At 31.4% G+C, this 25,375-nt stretch overlaps 1 protein-coding gene across 1 annotated transcript in view; it reads right to left on the bottom strand.

Moving 5' to 3' along the window:
* The window catches only part of LOC129220953 (sodium channel protein 60E-like), a 67,614-nt gene that overhangs the window by 30,741 nt on the left and 11,498 nt on the right, over positions 1 to 25,375 (bottom strand). Inside the window, exons 7-11 of the mRNA XM_054855388.1 lie at positions 23,982 to 24,130; positions 21,462 to 21,606; positions 17,931 to 18,062; positions 12,233 to 12,451; positions 1,356 to 1,549 (exon numbers count right to left, since the gene is read on the bottom strand). Of these exons, the coding sequence (XP_054711363.1) occupies positions 1,356 to 1,549; positions 12,233 to 12,451; positions 17,931 to 18,062; positions 21,462 to 21,606; positions 23,982 to 24,130 (839 nt within the window). The remainder of the gene's footprint in view (positions 1 to 1,355; positions 1,550 to 12,232; positions 12,452 to 17,930; positions 18,063 to 21,461; positions 21,607 to 23,981; positions 24,131 to 25,375) is intronic.

The following is a 25,375-nucleotide window of genomic DNA, read 5'->3' as shown; positions in this document are numbered from 1 at the left end:
ATAAAGTAACGCAACATACAAAATTTAGACCAAAAAAAATTTTTTTTGGCTTTATTATGCACTAGCAGCGTCGAAGGTTGTACTTCGGAAATAAAAGGTTTGTCAAGTGATGCGTGTTCAGTAATTAGGCTTAATTAATAGAAAAAAAAAGGAGAAAATTTTACCTCAATGCAAAAGCAAGCATTTTATTTATTCACAGTCGAGAAAAAATGGCAACAGATCTTTCTTCTCAATGTGTTTATTCACGCTGATTTAAATTGAGCTCATTGGCAAACAATAAATTTCTGATTTAATTTTGTTGTTCCATTAGGCTTAAAAAGGCTTATAACTTTTTTTCTGGTGATTTTGCAGCCTTGTTTTTTTTTTTAAATTCAAAGGCAAGAAATTAACCTTAGGGGTATTCTTTGTGGGCTTTTGAATAGGACTGGAATCAAGAAAATGGGATACAGTCGAGACCGCTTAATGGAATATCGGATCATAGAATATCCCGCTTAATGCAATAAAATTCCCATGTACTACACCGTTGATGTGTGTTATTTTTATCCCGGATAATGGAATATCCCGCTTAATAGAATAATTTTTCCTGTCAAATTGCCTATTCCATTAAGCGGGCTCGACTGTAATTTTCTTGGTAGAAAGAGCCATTTGATGCCATTTTCGGGTCCTAAAATTAAAAATTGAACAGTTTGGTTCTTTTTTGGCGTTTGAATACCCCCTACATTCTATCTTGGGTGCCCAAGTACCTCCATGCCAAATTTGGTCACGATCCGACATAAACTGTGGTTTGTATAGGGATCATATAAACATACATACATATAAATATATTTTCTGTTTTATTTATATAGATTTTTATTTTTTTAGTTATTATCTTACATTAAGTACTTAATTTCTTTTTGAAGTATTTTCAAGTTAAAACATTTTTTAGTGTAGTTAGTGCAGTCGAGTCTCGAAAATCTAAGGTAATTGGACCTCACACCACTTCAGATTACTGAAAACTCAGTATATTTGGAAAATTCTTCCCAATTAAATTTCACACTTCTTGGATGACATGAGGACGTGCACCTTTTGCTTCCTGATACAAAGAAAAATCTCTTCACAAAAAAATTAGCACTTAAATTGCAACATAAATTTATATCCCTTTTAGTTTCCCCTAAACTAATTTTCACTTTTTCTTTTCACGATGACTTACATATATCTATAAAATTGTAACCAACCAAAAAAAATGTGATAAAAGTGAAAAGCCAGAAAAGATAGAGCACAAAATTTCAAGAAAAATACAGCATACAGCTTTTTCCTATCTGTGCAAAAAACTCACCATACAACAGAAATAGAAGATCAATGAAATAAAATCTCACTTTGGCAATTCAGACCTATCAATATTTTGATTATCATAAAATTTTCCCAGGACACGGTTTCCAATTATGGCAAAAGTGCATATCAAGACTGCCATCACAATCAGTAGTCGAAAAATATTTCGTAGCGAGCCTAGAATTACTCTTGTAACTTTTCGGAGAGCTCTCCATGACTTCTGGACTTTCATTAATTTTATCTAAAAAGAATTTATAACTATGAAAGAAAACATTAATTGTCTGGTAAACTACTTAGCTGTATGAGTTTTTACTCGGCATAGTACATATAGAAATCAAAAGTTTCAAATATATCTTCCCAGTTAAATTATGTAACCAATAGAATTCACATGCTTAGGTTATTTTAATTGGAAACGCATGATAAGTCAATATTAAAATACAAATACAATACAAATACAAAGGTGACGACCAGCAACAGGCTCTGGGCCCAGCAAGGCTGGTCCTAGTCAATTTATAATCCCCAGTGAAGATCAATGGCCCTCTTAAAACTATCTACTCCCTTGCTCATTACCACCTCTTCCGGTAAACTGTTCCAAGGTTCCACTACCCTGCTAAAATAATAATTTTTCCTAATATCCATGTAAGCCTGAGATTTAAATAGCTTAAAACAATGACCCTTGTCCTGTTTTCAGTTCTTAACTTTAGCTCCGTAACATCTTTCATTTTAATAAATTTAAACAACTGAATCATGCCCCTTGGTCTCTTCTTTGCTCAAGACTACATTTTTAGCATTCTAAACTTGGTATCGTAGTCTAAATGAGAAAGTCCATTTATTAGCCTTGTAGTCCGCCTTTGAACCCTTTCCAATACATTCATATCTTTCTTAAGATAAGGAGACCAAAACTGAACAGCATACTCCAAATAAGGTCTTATCAAACTTCATTATAAGGGCAGAAGAACTTCTTTAGATTTGTTTGAAATAGATCTATTGATAAACCCAAGCATCTTATTGGCCTTGTTACTAGCAATGCTGCACTGTTGGCTAAACTTTAAATCCTGACTTATTAAGACCCCCAGATCAGTAACTTTGTCTGCCTGACTAATGACTGAACTTTACAAATAATAACTTGTACACTTATTTCCATGCCCTAAATGTAGCACTTGACATTTCCCAACATTAACAGCCATACCCCATTTATCAGCCCACCCCGTAATATGATCTAGATCCTATTGCAGCTGATTTACTTGTTCTTTATTATCTACAATCCCCATAACTTTGACATCATCAGCAAAACAATTCAGGTTCCCAGAAATATTTTTATGAATATCGTTCATAAAAACAATGAACAAAACAGGCCCTAACACTGATCCTTGAGGAACCCCGCTTAAAACCTCACTCTATTTAGAATAATTTCCCCTTACAACTACCCTTTATTTCCTTCTGGTCAGCCAGTTTTTACCCAAATGAAAGTCTTCCCTCCTATTTCTATATCAGCTAATTTGCTAAGTATAGCAACATGTGGTACCTTACCTAAAGCTTTTTGAAAATCAATGCAAACAACATCTACAGGCTTTTTATTGTCTAAAGCCATGGTAACTTTGCCATAGAAATGTAATAAATTAGTTGCACAAGATTTATCTTTCCTAAAACCATACTGAAAACTAGTCAATAGATTATTAGTCTCTAAAATATTTACTATATTAATTTTTACCAATGTTTCAAAAATTTTGCAAACCATTGAAATTAGATTCACAGGTCTAAAATTTACTGCACTTCCTTTAGACCCTTTCTTGAAGAGCAGTCTAATGTTAGCCAGCTAATGATATTAAGTACAATACTGTTATTTTTTTTAAATTTAAAACTATCCAATAATTTTTATTTTAAAGTAACAAAACTGCTACGTTTCAGCAAAGCATATGAATCTAATTTGTGCTGTGCAATCAATACAAATTAAACACATATCATAAAGACTAATATTTCAGGTTTAACAATTAAAAATGCCACAGAAATAAAAATACAAAAGTTGCTTTTTTCGCCCTAAGTAGCTGTTTTTCAAATAAAGACTCAAGCACAAGTGAATCGATTATTTCAGAAAGGGCGTAAGTCCAATGGATTTCTAGAGGACTTACGCCCTTTCTGAAATAATCGATTCAAATAAGTTATTGTTCAAAAAACTTGCACGAAACATTTATATATTTTCAAGGGGTTGCATGTTCTTTGATATTAAAAAATATTATAAAAAGGAATTAGATTGGAAAATATTAGAAAACACTATCAAACATTTTTCTTGACCTATAAGCTGGTTGCTGGTGACACACAATTTCAAACTTAAACTCATACTTTTATTAAATTTACTTTTAAATATTGCTTTAATGTACTAAAAAAAGCCTGGTTCATGAAAATAGAGGTTTAAGAGTCTTAATCATTTATTTGCAAATGGCCATTAAAAAGGATTAGACATAACAGCTGATTTTGTAAAGTAAATTAACTTTAAAAATGGTTTAATTTCTTGATCTTTTCATTAAATTTATAGTTATCATGAGAATATTTTATATGTACTAATTTACTGAACAAATTTTTTTTTTTTTGAACTTTTAATGGCTTTTAAGAATTATAACAATTTTACTCACCAATCTTAATGCACTAAAAATTGCATATTGAGCAAATAAATCTTGAACTAGAGCGATACAGGAAGCAATAACAACAAAGGTATCAAGCCAGTACCATAAATCAAGAAAAAAATATCTTCCATGAGCAATAAGGTTGATAATCAACTCAGCAGAAAAAATAACAGTCACAATCTGTAAGGAATATTATTCTTTCAAGATTTTTTTATTTTGACACTTTAAGACCGAATAAGGTTAAGAACTGAATAAATAATTTTTATTCTAATTAGAATTGCTTAATAAATCCATTAATATAATTAAACAATATACAAACAAACAAATATATTTGTAAACATGATAAAAATAGTATCTAAAAATAAAACAATCACTTTCAATATTTTTTAAAAATAAAATAGCAAATTATATCATAAAATGTATGATATTCATAGTTAGTACACTAACATGCTAATACTCCTCCACAAGTACATAGTGAAATCTCATTACAACAAATGTTAAAACAACGAAAATTCTGTTGCAACAAAATGAATTCTCAGTCATAATGTAATTGCTATTACTTTGCTTGAATTCCATTACAACAGAATTCTCGTTACAACGAACAAAATTTGTGGTCCCTTGAAGTTTGTTGTAACAGGATTTCACTGTATTTCCTTTTTAAAAATATGAAAAAGTTTGGCCAGCAACATGCTTTGGCCTCAATTAGATAGGATTTAGAACATTTATCAATAAAGTCCAAATGAAGATCAAGTACTCTGTGTTAGAAAAGGATCATTATCAAAAAAAAAAAGAGGGGGAGGGGATGCTTAGTTATTGTTATTACTGCTAAAATTTAAATATTTAATTATTCACTTGTTATGATCGAAATCCAGCAAAAACTAAAAACATTACTGATTTGTATCAGACTGTTCAATTAATTTTTATGTTTCAAAATTGCACATTGAATTTTCGTACTGATGATAACATTCAGCTGGGTTCTGTTACTATTCTAGTGTGCGACTTTTTAAAAACAACAATGCTTAAATTTAAAACATTGATAGCCTCAATACTTCAACTAAAAAGCATGGATGATTTCACTCATCAATGTTCTAAAACAGAAATGCCAACTTTTTTCTCCCTGAGGGCCATAATTCAAATTAAAATCATTTCTGTGGGCAAGAAAACAAATGAAATTTCAAAACATTTCATCCTTTTCTAAATGACAAACGGAGAATATGGAAAGAAAGATAATTACAAACCAATGAATGTTATCATTACTTGATGCATATTTTATTAAATGCATTTGTTTTTCATAAACCAATTTTTAACTATTTGGCTCCAAATTTGTGTGACACTTTTTTTTTTTGTTTGTGACACTTTTACAAATCATGCTTTTTAGTCTACTTTCCCAGAAAAAGAAGAAAAAAGCATGAAAAGCTTAATGCATCCTAATAATATCGCAAAGAACAAAAAATGTCAAAAATAAATAAAATAATTAAATAAATATCGAAAAATTAAAAATTGGAAAGTAGTATTGAAATGGGGGAAAATGTCTGTCGGTCTGCCTGCCCCCCCCCCCTAATAACTTTTGAATGAATCGTCTGATTCGAACGAACTTTTTTTGTTTGAAAGATCTCGGCGAGGACACCTTATTCCTATATTTCACTTTTTGATTTGAACTTTTTTTTGAGCAGTTGAAAAAACTTAACATTAGCGCCTACGGGGAAATTCAAAGCAATTCCGAGCTGTGAGGCGAATTTGTTTCGAACAAACTTCGTAGGAAAAAGCTTTTGATGAAAAACTTGTATATAAAATATCTTTTTGATTTGAACAATTTTCCATTCAATTTTGAACAGTTCAAATCCCTTAACATTAGCTCCTACGGGGAAATTGAAAGTGAATGTAGATTCCGTACTTGAAGCCGGATTTACTTCAAACAAATTTTGTTGGAAACAGCTCGACGCCAAACTTCAAACTCCGACTCTGAAAATTTAGGGGCACCTGACTCCGACTCCTGTGCCTGATAATTAATCGGACTCTGACTCCCCGACTTCGTAGCTTTGGCAAAAATTCATACACGGAGGACAAATGACTGACTCTGATTCTTGGATATTCGACTCCGACTCCTTTATCTCAAAATGAGATTGACTCCGACTCCGCAGCTATGGTTTTAACTGTGAAATACTTATTGTTGATATGACTTTTTTTTTATTTTCACTCCAAAGTTTCTTTTTTTGTATTTAGTTTTTGGCAGAGAAATTTGGTGTCATTTATGTTTCTACATAAACATATGCGCAGATGATTTTTTTTTTTGACAATGAAAATTATTTCTTTAAATTGACATTTTATTGTTTTTATTTATTTTGGTAAATGCATTAATTCATTTAAAAATTATTTTGGCAACATGGGAAAAAGAAACGATTTTTTTTATTTGATGTATTTATTTTAATGAGCTTATAAATTTTAATTATTATTTTTTCATTTTGAAAGCTGTTAAAGATTTTTTTTAGTGGAAAAAGTGTATTAGCTGCTTTGTTTAAAAAGTGCTGCTATTTCATTTGTTCTTTTTTTTACGCATCTATTTTTTTTAGATGAGTGAGGAATATTTTATTCCTAGAAATCAGCTTAAGATATTAAAAAAATATGTTTGAAACAATTGGTGATTTTAGCTATTTTTAGGAATATTGATCATGTACTAGAAAGTAGTATGGGTATACAGGAAAGTAGACTCGTTTAGTTCTAGACGGAACTTCTTGTTGATATGTAACATGAAACAAAACAATCAGAAACACAGGGGTGCACCCCCCAAAACATTGCAAAGACCCCAGGGTTTAAGCTGGGTTCAAAAGTTCTTTAGCATAAAAGCTAAAATTGAAGGAAAAACGTTAGCAAAATGCTAAAATGTTACACATTCTCATATATTTATATATGCCTCAGTGTGTTTCATCTCCAGTTGAAAATAAAATTCATATTTCATTTGTGACATCTTTGAAGAAATAAGTACAACAGCAATATTTTTAAAACATAAAATAAAAAAGAAAACATGATTGGTGTTTAGAACGTTGCAGTCCCCTCCTCCTAATAAAGCAGTTATTGGGGGGACATAATGCTGGATAAGACTAATAGTTATTGAACTTAATTGTAGTTTAAACATCTTAGCTAAGATTTAAAAAAGATTAAGTTGATTATCGCCATGCACGCTTCCTCTCTAGGATCATACATTTCTTCTTTATTTAAAAACCTAATTTATTTTTTATTTGAGCAAAAAAGCGAAAATGCATTGCTTTATTTTTGCAATTCAGATAGTGTTTTCGCATTATGCGAAAAATGCGACCGTAGCGGAAACCCTGAAAGACCCCAACCCCCAAAAAAGTAAAAAATACCCTTCAAAACACCCCCTCCCTAAACATTTCAATGGCGCAGTTTATGCCATGACCGCCTCTAGGTGGGCACCCCTGGGAAACACCAATCAGTTCGCAGCTCGGATGTGGCCCGTGGGCCATAGGATGGACACCTTTGTTTTACAACACTGAACTTTTTAATGCATATTCCTGCATAATAAGCTCTAACAAATGTTTTTGTGAAAGAACTAAATCATAACCTGTATTAAGATATGAGATAGACTGATTCAGGCTACATGCTTATTAAAAAAGCTCAGTAATTATTTACTGGACAAAGCTATATTTAAGAATCTGCTGTAAAATTTTCAAGAGTAGTTTTAGAACTGAAAAAAAAAAAAAAAAAAAAAAAAAAAAAAAAAAAAAAAAACTACATTGTAACTTCGAATTACCGATGTCCAATTTTATGATTTCCTCAACTTAATGATGTTTACTGGTCGGGATTTGACTGTATTAAGTGTTGATGCTCTTTGATTTAACAATAACTTTTTCCAGTCCCATGACAATCGTTAAATAGAGGTTATACTGTAATTTTAAGTTGACAGCAAGGCTTTATCAGTGATATCAGCATGAGAAATTAATAAAAAGAATAAAGTTTTTTAACATTAAATAATAAAGTTTTTTCACATACCAATGTTGACATTTGTATAACATATCTCCTTGAATCGGTATTCCCCTCATGTTCTGAAGCAAGAGTAATAATGTTGCAAATTATAATGATCAGCATAAAATTGTTAAACAATTTGCTTTCAGCAAATTTCTTAATCCTTTCTTGAAATTGGTTTAAAAAACCTGTTAAAAGAAAGTAATACACTATTTTATTATTATTAAAATATTTTAGTATGGCTATAAACAGTTTCAAATTTAGTGAAAAAATCAAGGATAACTATACAGAAATTTACACTTGGTGGCAAATTTGTAGTTCTTAAATTGTAATTAATAAAAGCAACAGGGCATAGAATGGGACTTCCTGTTCTATGATGAAACTCAAGGAAATAGGTTAGCTCTAAAATAAAAAGCATTTTTACCATATTAACTGTTTTCACCTATAGTTTTCTTTTAACAAGAACAAGCATTTCCTTTGGTTCCAATTACCAAGAAATAGGCCAGGAAAAGAATTTTTTAAAGACCTCTTCAAAATAGTTATTTCATTCCAAATCCTACCCCCCCCCCCTTCCCCATTTCACACAAGGTAATATTTCAATTGGCATATTTATGGACGTAGATAGGAACAAAAATATTTTTTTTTATAGTCATAAATAATAATTAAAGTATAGACCAGTATAACTTTAATTGTTAAAGGATCTTTGATTGTGAAAAAGTTTTTTTTTTTGAACAAATGTGGAAGATTACACTACAAACAACTGTTAAAATTTAAGTGGCTTTTTCTCACAATCAAAATAGCACTTAGGTATACTGATTAACTATCAAATTGTATCTAAATTAATTAAAATAGATATGTCAATGGGATAAATTTCTGCATATGTGGCAAAATTAAGGGGTAATTCATTACTTTAAGCTTTTCAAACCCCCAAGTTTATTTTGAAGTTAGAAAAAAATTAAGGTTTCAATAGGGTTGTAGGCATTCAAAATAATTTACTAAAAGCAGCTGTTACTTGCAATGGAAAGAATAGTTTCAGAAAAGCACTTTATCTTCATTCAAAATAGATAAATCAACTAGGACCAGTCTGGTTCTTTAAAATTTCGCTTAAAAGAACATCAAAGCTATGTGAAAAACAACAGCTGAATAAATCCAGTATTGCTCAACACTGTTGAGATTCAAATCACTCTTTTGATTTTAACTCTTATCAAATTATCCAAAAAATGCCCTAATTCGTTGGATCTTGATTTTTGGGAATCTTTCCACACCCTGAGGAACTGGTCTAATTTAGTTAACTTAATGATCTAACTGCAATTCGGTATTTTTCTTCTGTGTGAACTGCATTTTAAAAATTGGTTTAGTTTTTCTATTATCTTTATGTGAACATCTGAACATTTCTGACTTTTATTTTTTCATTTTTTGCTTTCTTATTTCGTTATTTGTTACATTGCTTCCATACATAGTTTTTCCCTTCAGTAAATTTATTGCTAATTTAATCAGAGTGGTTTCCTTTTTAAACAATTTGCATTGTTTATGGGTTTTCTTGGAAATTTATTACTTAACGGTTTTTCCCTAATCGTTACTAATAATAAAGCTGAAAGTCTCTCTGTCTGGAGGATATCTGGATGTCTGGATCTCTGTGACGCGCATAGCGTCAAGACCATTCGGCCGATTTTCATGAAATTTGGCACAAGGTTAGTTTGCAGCATGGGGGTGTGTACCTCGAAGCGATTTTTCGAAAATTCAATGTGGTTCTTTTTCTATTCTAATTTTAAGAACAAAAATATCATAAGATGAAGGAGTAAATTATGAATTTATCATAATAAGGAACCGTTACATGAGCACAAGCCAATTGGCGAGATACGAAATGATCACAACGTGGAACCGTAACATGGGTACAAGCCAATTGGCGAGAAAATTCACCATACATTATTTGTAAATATACAGGCGAACCAAAAGACCTTTTAATTTTTCTATTACGGGCAAAGCCCTGCAGGTACCTCTAGTGGAATTATAAAATAAATTTCGGCTCCAGGTGTCACTTTGTCTTTTTTTGTTTTGCTAAATTTCTATTTTTTGGTATTTCTACTGTCTCCTGTTCCACTGTGTTGCTTTTCTCGGATGATATTTCATGCAGAAGCACACACTTCTTCGCACTGAAAAAGGTGTTCCTTGTAACACTGAAAAACGTGTCTGCATTACATTGCATTGCACCTCGAAGCCCCCCGTGCCTACCGCGTTTGCAGTTTACCAGTTTTGATGCCCAAAATGACTCAGACAAATGGGGCCACAGGGACAGTTCAACCCCGACTCGACCCCATAGGAAAAAGACGCGCTTTTGCCGAGAGTCTGAAACCGAGAACACATAGCAGTGTTTATGCCAGGTGTGATTACAAAGTTTTATTACAATATTTACTTGCTTTTGAGCCAGAGGGATGTTTTATGTTAATAATGCAACATGTTACATGGAGGAGGTGCATAATTCAAATTACAAACAGATGCAAGTTTCTTGTAGCCATGCAGATGAAAAATTGCACAACGTTCAATCAACAAATCATAAAATAAAACATGTCTGCAGTAATTTACAATTTTTGTGCTTCAAAACGTTGGTTAATTGATTATTTTATATTTCTCTACTCGAATTTCTTTACTTGGTAAGCACATAATTTTAGATTCGTCAAGATTTTGCATAGTTGATCGCTTGGAAGCGAGTTTGTTAAAAAAAAAAAAGCACATGTAATAATGCAACAAGAAGTTAAATAGGGAAAATTTAATAATATTAAGTCACGTTTAAATTAGCAATTAACACACACACACACAAAAAAAAAAGAAAAAATTAACCAGTTTCAAAATTCTAGATTGCAAAAGGCAAAATCTTTTTATACACAAAATTGACAATTGAAATCATTTTTGAAAAATGTTTATCACATTTTGTTTTCCTCCTTTCTGAAATAGTTTCTCTCCTCCAAAACACAGAGAAACCTTATATAAAAAATTAAAAAAACATAGTATGTGTGGCACTTGTTGTGTCTACCTCATTGAGATTTTAAACATTTTTCTCATAAGTGGCACGGTGTTTAAGCCCAAAAGTAAGGTACCGGTTTTTACGACCAAAAGAAATAATGCTCAAAATGCAAAAATCTAGCCCCATTAATGAATATATGCATAATTTTCACGAACCTTTTTCTCGATAAATACTTTCAGCTGTCTTTTTATTCTAAAAATAAAGACAGTCATTAATATGTAATATTATTGAACAGTAATGAAAATTCAGATTCACTAAATTTCATCACAAAGATAGTTTTATATTGCTTGATAATTTACACATTTAACGCCATATTAAATTTTTATTTGTCCATTTTTTTTACAATTGTTTTCAGCTGTGCAGCTTTTTCTTTTTAAATTTAAAATTGCAAACAGAGTTTTATTTCTGTTTTTTTTTTAAATTAAAGGGGGAAAAAAACACTTAACATCTAATACTTTAAAATATCAATGGTAATGATACTTTTAAACTGCTCTAAATAATAACAATAATAATAAATATTTAAAAGCATGCAGTCTCAAAGAAGAAATTACTAAAAACCTAAATTGAAATTTCACAAACTAAATATAAATCAAGAAAAGAGCCAAATCAATTTCACTTACACTAATTTAATCACTTAGTTTATTTTTTGTTGAATATAATTAAGCACAAGCTAGCTCCCTTAACTATCATTATATGCTCAATAAACCCACTCTTCCAGCTAGTTTAGTTCTTATAATTTAAACTGTTTCATTAAAGGTTATTGTTATTATTGCTTCATTTGCTTGCTTACTGAATTTAATCCAAGTATTTTCTTTTTTGTAAGAACAATTTATTGCATAAAATCATTTTTCAACACATCATTAACTGTATGAGAAATAAGAGCAGTTAAAATTACCAAATTTATGCAACTAAATTTAAAGCAAAATAGAATTAAAAACAGTTGACTCTCTGTTTAACGACGGCTTTTCACGGTCCCAGATGGTCCACTGTAGGACCATCTTTTTAAAGCATTCTATTTCAGGACGATTTTTTGTGGTCCCTTTAAAGTCGTTAAACAGAGAGCCAACTGTACCTTCCTAAAATATTTATGTCTTATCTTTCTTAAAATCCTCTTATGCAAGATAAAATTTGTAATAAGATTCAAATTATTACAAAAGTAATATGATTTCAAACAGTATTTGTAAAATCTAAAATTATTTGAAATTTCATTAGAAAGGTTGAGAAATATACAAATAAAAGTCATCAAAAGATATTTTATGTTTGGAAAAACATTACATGAGTTTCATGGGATGTTTAATACCTTATATGACGGTTGTGAATGCTCTGTTTGGTAAATGCGCTTCCTTAATTTCCTCCATCTATTAGCTATAGCTTCATGATGATATATGATATCATCTCTTTCTTTTAAAACATGTTTCAGTGTTTCTTCATCTGTTTGAAGGGGATGCAAACACAACTTATTTATTTCAAACTGAAAACTACTATGATATCTATAACTAGAAAGATTTTGATTTGCAGCCTAGGAGAAAAGAAATTAAAGGAGAAATTAAACAATTGAACATAATATGTACAGACATGCACAAGTGTAAACAACAATGAAATAATTTTTTTGAAAAACATTGAACTGTGAAAAGTAGTAAATGAAGAAGAATAAATAATGTGTTGTAAACTGCTTCGTCAAGGGAAAGCAGGAGCTATATCACTATTTGCAGGTTTCTGAAGAGATCAGTAACATACAAGTCTGCGAAATAATTTAATGCATTAATGAAAACAGCCTGCATATTTACTTCATTTTGAACATTAAAACGAAATTTTAAAATACAGTACAACCTCGATATCTCAAATCTCTGAAGAGAGGAAAAAAAATTCGAGATATCGAGTTTTTGAGTTATCAAGGTTTTGAAAAAAATACACTAGAAATTCTCACAATTACATACACATACGCTATATGCATTTATATATGTAATATGAGACCACTTTGAATTACAATCAATAAAGTAGTCTTCAATATTTTACTAGATTTGAAATTTTATAATTGTCGAAAGTGCACAGGAAGAGATTTTGAAATGAACAGCAACTTCAACTTGGTTTTTCACCTAAAAATTTAAAAATCCTTATCTTCAACTAGTAGCTCCCAACATTTAAAAAAGTTTTCAGCAGCCATTTTGTAGGAGTTAAAAAAGCAGAATGATGAAAATAAGGAACGCATTTTCCGTTTTCACTTGAAATCTGACTGGCGAAAAATCAACCCCCTTTCCTCAAAGTGGACAACATGTTCGAGAGAAATGCACAAAGATTCTAAACTCTGGGGAAAACACAGCACCCCTTTCATACCAACACTTCCCTCTTATTTTGCTTCAATCCCCTAATCAAAGTTTCCAAGAAGAGAGATGAAAACTGGTCCCTGGAACTGTTTTTACTACAAAAATTGCCTAAGAAAAACGACAACTGAAACTTGCTTTTGTGCAAAAATTTCGACATATCAAGGATTTCGAAAAATAAATTTCGAGATAACTATGGAAAATTCATTGGAGTTTTTTATAGAAAATGCAGGGGAAAATTTTTTTTTCGTGACATCAAGGGTTGAGAGGAACGGTCCTTATGGTTCTCGAACCATAAGGAGGTTCGAGATATCAAGGTTCGACTGTATTAGAATGGATTTTTAGAACATTAGAACCCATTTTTGTACATGAATATATGTAGGAAAGAACATGAGTTTGCAGAGACATTGTTATGCTTATACAAATTGTAAAAATTGCTTAAAGTAAAATATACAGTGCCAATAGTATATATAAATACTGAGTGTCTATTTTATACATTCATTCATGTATTAGGCTCAAAAAATCCATTCTAATGTTTTTAAAATTTGTTTCAAATGCTCTAAAAATTCTTTATAACGTTCTAAAAATTGTTTTAATGTTCAAATCAACGCAAATTAGCAGGCTGCTTTCATTAATACATGAAATTATTTCGCTGACTTGTATGCTACTGACCTCTTCAGAAACCTGAAAATATAGTGATATAACCACTGCTCCTGCTCTCTCAATCTACGAAACAGTTTACTACTCATTGCAGACCTGCCAACCTCATGAAATGGAAAAAGGAAGAAGAGAGTTCATTTCTTGAAACTTTGAGCCAGTAATGGCTCAAAGTTTCAAGAAATGAGACATTTTAAACGACATTATTTGAGGATTGTTTATACTAGTGTCATTAGTCCTAAGACATAGCTACAATTTTAATTATGATAATAAGTTGGAAAAAATGTGTAATACAAGTTATAAACTAAAGTATATATACTGAAAAAAAAAGTTACCAAAGAGCTTTCTATGGAAGTACATTTCAAGTAGAACAATAAGTTTCTATTTCAAACACTGTTTTTGGTACCTTGGGATCAGGGTGGGGGGCTGATAGCAAGGGATCCTGAAAATACCTTTGAATTTCTGAACCATAAAAAGGACAAACCAGAAACATGCTAAAAGATGGCTGCTCAACCTCATGCAAATGTGCCTTTTTCCCACACGCATATGATATACCGTTAGGGCCGGCTCTAGTCGTTCTGCCGCCCTAGACGATATTGAGAAGTGCCGCCCACCTCCCATTGAATAATAATAATAATAATTAATAATACATTAATAAAAAAAAATTGTAAAGTGCTTAAAATTAAAGTGAGTTTCTAGTTAAATTCCAAACTGGGTTTTGCATATCCAAGCACTGGTACACTCTAAATTATTATTTTTTTTAGCATTGAAGGAATGGATTTTATGACACTGAAACAGATATTCATACTTTTAAAAAATATGTTTCCATTTTCAAAACCTGTCGCCCTTAAAATCTGCCACCAAAGCCAGGCCTGTGTACTGTACAGAACATTGTTGCCGTCAGGTCTTGGAAAGGTCGATAAGATATGGATGTGCCCTTTAATCAGGATTCGAAAAACAATTTTCCTTTTACAAACGAAAATCTTAATAAATTATTATTGAATGATTATAAAATAGAAAATCCAAAGAAAAACGAGAGATATTGATACTTAAAGGTAATGCTGAAAGAAATGGGCAAAAAACGGGAGAGTTGGCAGGTATGCCATTGTCTACTTTTCATTGCTCAATGTTTTTAAAACAATTCCTTTAATAGTTGTTTACACTTACACTTGTGTATACCTAGTGGTGGGACATTTATAGGCAACAAAATATATTTAAAATACATTTAATGCTCTAGCTGTATTTTTGGTTTAGTTAAAATCTAGAATACAGTAGAAGACCATTATAACGCCGACCTGTATAACGCAATTCTCAATAAACCGCACTACTTTTCAGAAGTAAACAATAGGTTTTGAAGTTTAAAAAACCCCTCTGTTTTGCTTTGCAAAAATAAAAATTGTTAGGCAAATTAAATTTTGAAATTTTTTTATCTTTCCATCTTATTTCAAAGCTTTTGAATTTTAAATTAGTACTCCTAGTAAACAGAAAATACCAGATGGCTCTTGAAAATTAGGCTGTTATGCAAACCATGAAGCTAGCAGAAGTGCAGGATTTTGATTGTGAGACATATTTATTTGTGAATAACTAATTGTAATATTGGTGCTTGAATACTCATTGCAGATAAAACTCATTCTGAAGTGCTAATATATAGATATAATCTGAATATTAGTTTCAAAATTTGTGAAATGATCTATATAATGCAAAAACCTGTATAACGCAAAAGCTCTGGTCCCAAGGTGTGCGTTATAATGGTCTTCTACTGTATTTCATTTTTTCATCCTTTCTAATTATATAACATTTTTTATTTATCTACAGAGAGACCTCTTTAAAACAACCACCATGGGTCGGGGGGATTGATGGGTAAAGGAGGTGTTTGTTAATTGGAGGCTTGATTATTGAAAGAGGAAATACTTAACAATATTGCTTCTAAAGTAACTTTTACGTCTTCAAATTAAAAATGAATGTAAAGTGACTGCTACATAAACTGTACAGTTTCTTTATTATTTGTTCTAAATACTTTAATAAAGCTAGGAGATGGCAGGAGGTATTCAATTCATTTGGAGGTACAGGACTGTTACTTATTACATTCTATTAAGAGTTTGATGAAGCTGCTCTCCTGAAACAGTTAGAAATCGCAAAAGAGGCTAACATTTCCCTAAGCTTTGCTATTAAATATCATTGCAGACAACATTGTTATGTTCAGTTGTCTGTTTTGTACCGACAATAAAAATGATTTTTTTTAAATTTTGATTTCTTTTACATTTTAAATAATATCTCGAAAATGCCAATTCCTTTCCAGATACAGTTTGTTGGATGAAAAAGAGCAGTTCTAACAATTTTTCAGCAACTTAAAGTATATTTTATATTTTCCTAAATTAACACTGTGAAGTGCCTTCAACAGCTTTTACTACATAACCAGCAATATTGTGTACTAAATAACCTCTTGTATTGTGAAAACACTTTCTTTTTAAGATTTTCCATAAGTCGAAGAAGCTAGGCCAAGTAAATAAAGGGATGAGAAACCACTATTATGTTTTTCAAAGAACACTGCTTGAATTTCAATGCTGCGTAAGCAAATGCATCATGATGAAATAGCTAATCTGTTGATTGCCACAATTCAAGCCGTTTGTTCTCAAAGTTTTGTGTAGAAAAATACTCAACACTATTGGAAAGAAAACAGTCAACCTGATTCTGATACAAAGGTTTATTACAATCCCAATCTAACCATTTAAACAAAGAGTGTATCTAGAAAATATATTGAACACCGCCACCCACTTACATACAGAAAATAAAAATTGCTTTATTTTTGATGGGGTGCCTCACAATAGAATTAACATAAAAGCTTCTTTTTTAAATGTTTAAACTCTGTAATACTTTCAAAGATCACAGCACCTCAGAAATATTGGTTTTGTCAAAAAAGTTTCTAAGCACTGATGACTAAAATTTATATTAAAATAAATAATTAATAAATAAAAAAAAAACATGATATGTAAAATACAAGATTTGTTACCTGACCAGATCAAGCAAAAGCGCAAAGTAAATATTGCTAACCTCCATCATATATATCATTAATCATATACTTCCTATTTATACAGGGTCTGTTCAATAAGTATCGGGACTGGTTTGTTGTATTCTCAACCGAGAGGCGGAGGGTGCTCCAACTGGTTGGCTTTGGTAGAGGGGTCCTCCACCCCTCAGGCACACTTAAATTCAGTAGCCTGCGGGCATGCGTTGAGACAAGAGGTAGATTTTTGTGATGTGTGATTTTTTATGGTGTCAACCCGCCAGCATGGAACGCTGTGAAATTTTGCTTTAAACTCAGGATATCTCTTTGAGCTCATTGTTAAAAAGGCTTATAGGGGTGATACCTAAAGCAGCACATAGTTTTTAAGGGGCACAAAATGTTTAAGTGAGGTCGGGAGCACGTTGAAGACGATTACCGCGTTGGACGCACGATGACTGCTCAAATCCCTAAAGGTGGCCAACGTGAAAACAGTTTTGGACTGTAACAGGCGTTTAACCATCACCCTTATTAGTGAGGACACTAGTCTTTCAGTTGGATCAGTCCACACCATTGTAACAAAGGATCTTGTGATGAGGAAAGTGAGCGCGAAGCTGGCACCGAAAGTCTTGAGCATGGAACAAAAACTGTCGCCTGGGAAACTTTGGACAGCTCAGACCTGGCTCCACTCAACTTATTCTTGTTTCTGAGAATGAAAAGGGAGCTCAAAGGATATTGGTTCGACTCCATCAAGATGGTTCAATAGATGATGAAAAAAGTTCTCAACAGTATTCTGGAAATGGACTTCCAGCGGGCTTTTGACGAGTGGCAGACGCGCGGAACTAAGTGTATCAATGCAGGAGGAATGTATTTTGAAGGTTATTAAGTACTTGTAATGATACCTGCTATAAATTTTGGTTTTTGGAACCAGTCCCAACACTTAGTGAACATACCCTGTATTTTAGATACTTTAAAATCAGATTAATACAGAGTAAAAACAAACATGAAATGCAACCTACCTCTCCCTCACTAGTTACTGTATCATAAGAACTGGTAACAACAACTAGCATCAAGTTAAAAAGAAAGAAGGATCCAAGGAATATAACAGGGAGGAAGAAAAGAATGCATATAGGTCCAGTTGCTTCAATAAGCTATGCAAAGGCATAAAAATTTACATATTTTTTTCATAAATATAATCTATTATACATCAGTTTCTTAAAATTGATTATTTTATCTATTCAAATATCAATAGTCAATACTTTATAACCTATATTTTGAAAATATTTCAAAAATTTAGAACAATGTTTTGTTTAAAAACAATTAAAGCAATTACATTTTTATCCCAAAAATTTCCTTTAAAAATTTTTGCCTTCTGAAAAGAAAAACACTTAAAAGAGAATGCATAACTAAACTCTACATCTTTGAATCACGTAATTGCTAAGTCTAAATAAATCCATGCAGATTAAGATTCAAAAAATTTGGTTTATTTTTACTTGATTTTACTTATTTAGTTTTTGTATCTAAGTTTATCTCGAATCTTACCTTTCAATTGTATAAGTTCGAACATCTGATTATTAATTTTGAGCTGTTCTTGTTTAAATTACAGGTTCAAAACAAAATTTTAAGAGGCAATGCAAAAATAAGCCAAAAATTTGTTGGCTTATTGTTGGTTGACAATAAGCCAACAAATTTTTGGCTTATTTTTGCATTGTGATGATGTATATTGTTTTTCAAAGTGATGATAATAAAAAAAAGTAAAAAACTATTATTTGAATTCATACTATGACAAGAGCAGCATAAAAGTTTTAAAAAGATGAAGTAAATGCTGAATATATATGAAGAAAATGAAGTAGAATAAAATTACACGAATTACACTTATGCATATAAACACACAGTAGCACCACATTGTGATCATGACCACACCTAATTTTTTAGATCGAAAAGTTTAGATTATGCGGATAAAAGAGAGCACTTTAAAACGGTGATAGAAATTTTTTAGATTTCAAAATGTGGTCAGAAGAGTTCCAAAACAAACTATGAGAAAAAAAAATTTCTCTACCTTTTACAAAATGACTACTACTTCTATAACACAGTCAGGGTGCCACAAACTTAAATTTTTTTGGGGGAGGGGGGAGGCTATCAATTTGCTGAGTGGAACTCCAAATTTTCCTGAATGATAAAAAACAGGTATACAAACATATGTATACACCCAATGATGAAAGACATTGGTGCGTTTAAAAATTGCAACATTGTATTTTTGTCTCCAAATTTTCAGAATCATCAGATAACATTTGCTGAATGAGGATAAGGGCGCCCATATAGGGGGGGGGGGGCGAGAGGGGCTCAAGCCCCCCTTTAGAAATTACAACTTTCTTGCTTTTGTATTTTTTTCTTTGAAAAAAATGTAAAAACATTTCTTCTCCAGCCATTGATGAATAATTTATCAAAAATATCAAACTTTGATAACTCTTAATTAGTGATGTAAAATACCCGGGTATTTATTTTTAGGGGTAAATACCCAAGGTATATACCCAGGTAAATACCCAAGGTATATACCCAGGTAAATACAAAAATTGGGTATTTACCTGGATATTTATTTCAAAAATTTATATTCAACTAAAATACTTTTCTGTATGTATTCCACTATGTATATATATAACTAACCATATACAAAACAATAAATTTTTGCCCAAAAATTGTATTTTGATCACATATTTAAAGAATTATTGTGTGAAACAACTTGGCAATCTAATATGATATTCACATTAAATGTGTTGGATATGCCTAATCAATGTTGATAGCCAAATTTCAGATATAAAAAGCCATTCTACAAAAGTAAAAAGCTTAACTGGTTACAAAAAAAAGCAAACATCAATTTTTTAAAGTCCTAGTCTTTTATGACCCAGTAATATGTCCCTGCATGACATCAAAATGTAAAGAAATGTTGCTCAATTTATTATTACTATTTATTTACCTGTATCTTTTGCAGAAATTTCCTCCAAACTTAGTTCAAGTGTCTAGGCATATCCTGCAGATAACATAGTCCTTAATTGGCTTATTTCATTTTGATATTTTGACTTTCTCTTTTTATTGTATTTCAAGCATATGTATTGAGTGTGAGAAAAAATAGAGATGTTACATCTGTTTTACAATGTCTTAATTTAATGCTAAACATAAATGTAGTACAACATAAATGTTAGCGTAAAAATACTTGATCATTCCTTTTTCAGTAAAATGTGTTTGAAGATGTTTTATGGTTTATGTTTTTTAAAAAGAAAATCATCACCTTTTGATACCACCTAAATTTATTTGGCAAAATGCGCAGTTATTAGGGGACTTACCCTGCCTTCGGATAAATATCCAAAAAAATATTGACCTTCCCACCCTACATCACTAATTGTGTGTATTAAAAATAGTTTAAATAAATTTTCATCATGATGTACCAAGGAGCAAATGCAAATGAGCAAGGCAACAAAAAGCAATATTTTGATTTTTTTTTGGTTATTAATGTGAAAACTGTTTCTATATTTGCCACGTTATCACTAAAACACAATAAAATAAATAAATAACATCATAGTATTAATAACTTCTTAGTTTATTCTTCCAAACATCCCTCATGCTTCCTTTTTTTCTTCATTTTGGATATGACTAACCTAGATTGTGATTTTGAAATCCTAAAGTTCATCCTTGAATTGCTTATACTTCTCCAATTATGACATTGAAAAGAAAGATTCTTTGGTTCATGATATGTTTCTTTCATAATTTCATCAAGTCTTCAATAAAAAATATTATAAACTGTGTAATACATATGCATTATTCAGTTTTACCAATTATTTCATACTTAGATTTTTTTTAAAAAACCTTTTCACTTTTTGCATTTTTTTTGTCAAATACCCAGTTTTTGGGTATTTACCCAGGCCTTGGGTAAATACCCGGGTAAATACCCAAAAAATATTTACCTACCCACTGGGTATTTACCTGATCCACATCAATACTCTTAATCTGTAATGAAGTCGGTGTCTATGGGGAAAATATCCTGCTAAACCATGGTGAAAATATCTGAGCCCTCCCCCCTTCTTAAAATTTTGCATATGGGCGCCCATGAATGAGGACATTCTTGGGAGGTTGTATTGACCTCCTGCAACCTCTCATCTGTGTGCCCCTGAACACAACTATGTAATATAGAGTGTGGCAACATAACACAAGACAGACAGCTGGTTCATTCCCTAGCTCTAGGTGGAACATTATCTAGAAACATCTTTCTGCTTATTATTTTGAAGAAACAACAAAATAGATTTTTAAAGGACTTTTAAAAGAGCCTTTAAAATGTTGAAAAATACCATGAAGCTTACACGTTAAATGTATATACAAACTAATCAAAGACGGGAAATAAATAGGTCATTAATGAGCAGTGAATAAATTCTAACAAAATAACTACGTATAATGGATAAAATATAGAAATATGAATTTTTGGTCGGGGAGGGAAGGGGAGGAAATGTTAGAAGCCATTTGATACTGAACAGACAACTGATTGTGAACAACATATTTACTTTATCATAAACATCTTCCCATTCATCTTGTGTAAGTAAACGAAAGGTATTCAAAATAGAATTGGAAAAGTTGTCAAAATTAGTGTAATTTGCATCAGGAGTGCCTCCGATATCAGGCAAACAAACGTAACCATTACTACATCTCCTATGAAAGAGAAGAAATATTTTTTTTATTACTTTATCAAATTATGTTGAAAGCATTATACAATTACTAGAAACAAAAAATGAAAGCTTTTTTTTGTGAAGGATCAGTAGCTTATTTAACATAATTGTGTGAGTGTGGTTTTTTTTTTCCTTGATGGCTTCTCTCATAGAGAGTCTCATAGCCTACCTGCACTGCAATTTTTGAAGGAAACATAAACAGAAGATTTTATTTAAAAAAAAAAAAAAAAAAAAAAAACAGGAGAAAAATAGAAGATTTTTGCATCGGAAAACAAGAGAAGGAAAAATAGATTTTACAAATACAGTCGAACCTCCATATATCGAACTTCCACACATCGAAATTTTCTATACATCGAAACCCAGCAAATTACTATTTTCATTACATAGAAAAATTGCTTCTATATATCGAAAAAATCTCTATATATCGATTTTTTTTCGAGACATTCGTAGATTTTTTTCCCCTCTTTAGACTGTTTGTCTCATGAAAAATAAAGGTTAGGAGAGAAAATTATGCTCACTAAAGGTTGCCACGAAACTCATAAGGAATCTGGGGTTGAGGGGTGTGTAGATTGGTCGTTGTTTGGTTCTAGTTCTTAAATTCCCTCAAGTTTATTTCAAATATCTTAGTTGTAACCAGTAACATTGTAAAATCAGTTTCAAGTCATCCCTTTTGTCTGTTGATTATCGTTCCTAGTCGTTTTAGCTGCAGTAAAAATCATTCAAGTTAAGTAGATTAATTTTATAGTTTTCTCTCGATTTGTCAAAACGAAAATCCCCTAACGTTGCCTATCGAGTTGAATTGCCGAAGAATGAAAATGTATGAAGGAGCAAAAATGTAATTTCTGTTATTTTTTTAATTATTAACTTTCATCTAATTCGATGCTTGTATAAATTAGAAATAAGGTTTCATACACGAAAATTAGCTTTAATTTTAATGTTTTAGGAGATTTTTTGGATAAAATAAGATTGTTTCTATATATCGAAATTTCTATATATCGAATTTTTTCCGGGAATTTGGTACTTCGATATATGGAGGTCCGACTGTACTATGAAAAACACTATAAGAAACATGCTTTCAGTCAAATATTTGATACGATTTCTTTTAAACATTTCAAAATCAATCTTTTAAAGAAAATAAATATGAAATTTATTAACTAGTTTTTAAAGAATGTTTAGTAATAACTCAAAATGAAAAATATTCAATTTACAAAACAGATACAAAAAGATCCACCTTTTTGTAAAAAGATTGAAACCTGAAAATAAAAGAATCTTCATATATATATAATAGCCAATGATTGAGTAGCGCTGATGTCATCAACAATGAAACTTGAGCCACGGCATGATAATTTGATAATTGACGTGCAGGGAAATGCTTCATTGTGACAAGGCTGAACTGGATCCAGTAACTCAACTGTTTCACTGGCAAGACTGTCATTTTAGAAGAATGAAGAAACGTAAAAATGTTCAACAATGGACGCTATCTACTGGAGTTTAGGTTTCATCCACTGGTGTTAGGGTTAAAATTTCAACCATCAAAATATCACCAAACAGGCAATTTCTTCGTCTATATGTTGAAGCAATTTTCACCTGCCATACCTTGACGATTTTCTAGTGTATAAAACAGTTTATGAATTACATTTTAACCTGGCTTTATTAATAGTTATTGGCATGATTGTTGCAACGTCTGGGCAAATTTAAAAATAATGAACAGAAAAAACTGCATTGGGGTGATTTTATCACTTTTAGTCTGATGCGATCTTGGGTTTTCTACCAACTTTAGTTCATTTAAAAAAAGAGAGGGGGAAGAGAGAGAATCACACTTAAATGTGAAATTGGGAGACAGTCTTAAAAGAGGGAGAAACTCCTGTGAAAGACAGATTTGGCAAGTATGTCAAAGGACATGCGGTATCAGACAAACAAGAAAGCTTATTTTGGTATAGGGGCATTGTTTAACAAAAACTGGTTATCTGAAGAGTTGTTAGAAGATGGGGATGCCCTGTATTTCAATTGGCAGAAAGTATTAGTGTGAATCCCAAAAAAACAATTTTACTAATACTTCAAATTATTTCACATAATTTTTCAGAAAAGAGCATACAGAATTCAAACTAAAGCAAGCAATGAAAACCCCCTTTTTTGTTTCACAGCTCGCTACATTATACAGATAATCTGAGATATCAGATGGGAAAAGGAAATATTTATTTTTCAATAATATGAACCTATATTGTCACCTCAAAGCAACAGTTGGATATTTTACTGTTATTCCTGGGATTAGAAAACTTACTGCTGCTTTGAGGCAACCACACATTGTTCTATGGCATATAAAAAGACCAACATGATTAGCAAGTAAAGATAACTTACTGAGATCCTGAAATATTTCCACACATAATTGGTTCTTCATGATAGCCTTCCAACCAATTTTCAGGATTATTGATGTGGTTATTATATGACACTGTCGAATTACTGAGAAATTCTTTGACACATTTTTGATGAAACAGCCCCATAAATAACTGAAGAAAAGGAACATAACTGATTAGTTATGAGATAAAGGCAAGCATTCATGCTTGTTTACATAAAAAATAAAATGTTGAACAAAAGTTGAATACAGCAGTTTTGTTTCATTCTGTAACAATGAATGAATTAACAGATGCAAATGACATAGTACAATCAAACAACTATTTTTATTCCAGGTGTTGATATAAATGGCACATTCACAGAGGAATTAGCCTGTGTCATTATATGTGAAGATACAATGCAGGGATCAGAAGTGTACTCGAGTCTGACAGAAACCGTGTCTAAATTTAAGTTTGACTTGAGCAATATATTCCCCATAATCACAGATGGTTCTAATTCAGTGACTGGATGGAAAACAGGAGCAATAATATTTCTTAAGTCCAAGGCATGTGAAAAAAGCACTATAATGGCTTTCCACTGTATTATCTTTTTCATCAACCAAAAAAATTGTGCAAGAAGTCATTCTCAAACTTCATACATTAAATGACTGTCATTATTAAAGATTATTATCCTAAAGGAAATCTGTTACCAAGTTTCTTAATGAGAAATGATTAAGATAGTTTGTATTTCTAGTCAATATTACTGATCATATGAGAGATCAGATTTACAGCTTACTGTAGAAAGATCAACTTTCTAGTAACATTTATGAATCTGTGAAAGCTTTTGAGAACAAAAAATGAATCCTATGAAAATATCAATTTTGAAATAGGAATTCCATTTATTTATTTTTTAAATTGGCAGAATTATTTCATAAAGCAGGTTGTTTCAAATAATCTGTTTTTATCACAAATCACACAGCAATTGCAGGCAAGCGTTGCAATTTTATGAACAATATCTTACAATTTGTAGTCTGACCGAGCATAATTGAATTTGCTCATTTAATCATCAATATCTTTTTAAGTTTTTATGATATTTGGGGTGCGTTCGACGAACCTCACCGGTTAACCAGTAAGTAACCGGTTACTTACCGCAGCGTTCTATGATCAACCGGTTACCTCACTGGTTCCCATTCTAAGCAGTTGATTGGTCGATCTGAGCACGTGATCATTCGTTGTCACGTGATTAACTAACCGGTCGCTCTCGGTCGTGCTCATCGAACGCAACCTTGATGGAGATAGGCCTTAAAACCAACTAATGATCATCCTTTCCACCTTGAAGCAACAAAAATTTATTTTTGATTTGTGGCAACAGAATAAAATTGGAATAAGATTTTGATTATTAAGATGAAGGTGACATAATAA

The sequence above is a fragment of the Uloborus diversus genome, chromosome 4 (genome assembly GCF_026930045.1).
Source record: "Uloborus diversus isolate 005 chromosome 4, Udiv.v.3.1, whole genome shotgun sequence".
NCBI classification, from domain to species: domain Eukaryota; kingdom Metazoa; phylum Arthropoda; class Arachnida; order Araneae; family Uloboridae; genus Uloborus; species Uloborus diversus.
This window is presented reverse-complemented; position numbering and strand designations above follow the sequence as displayed.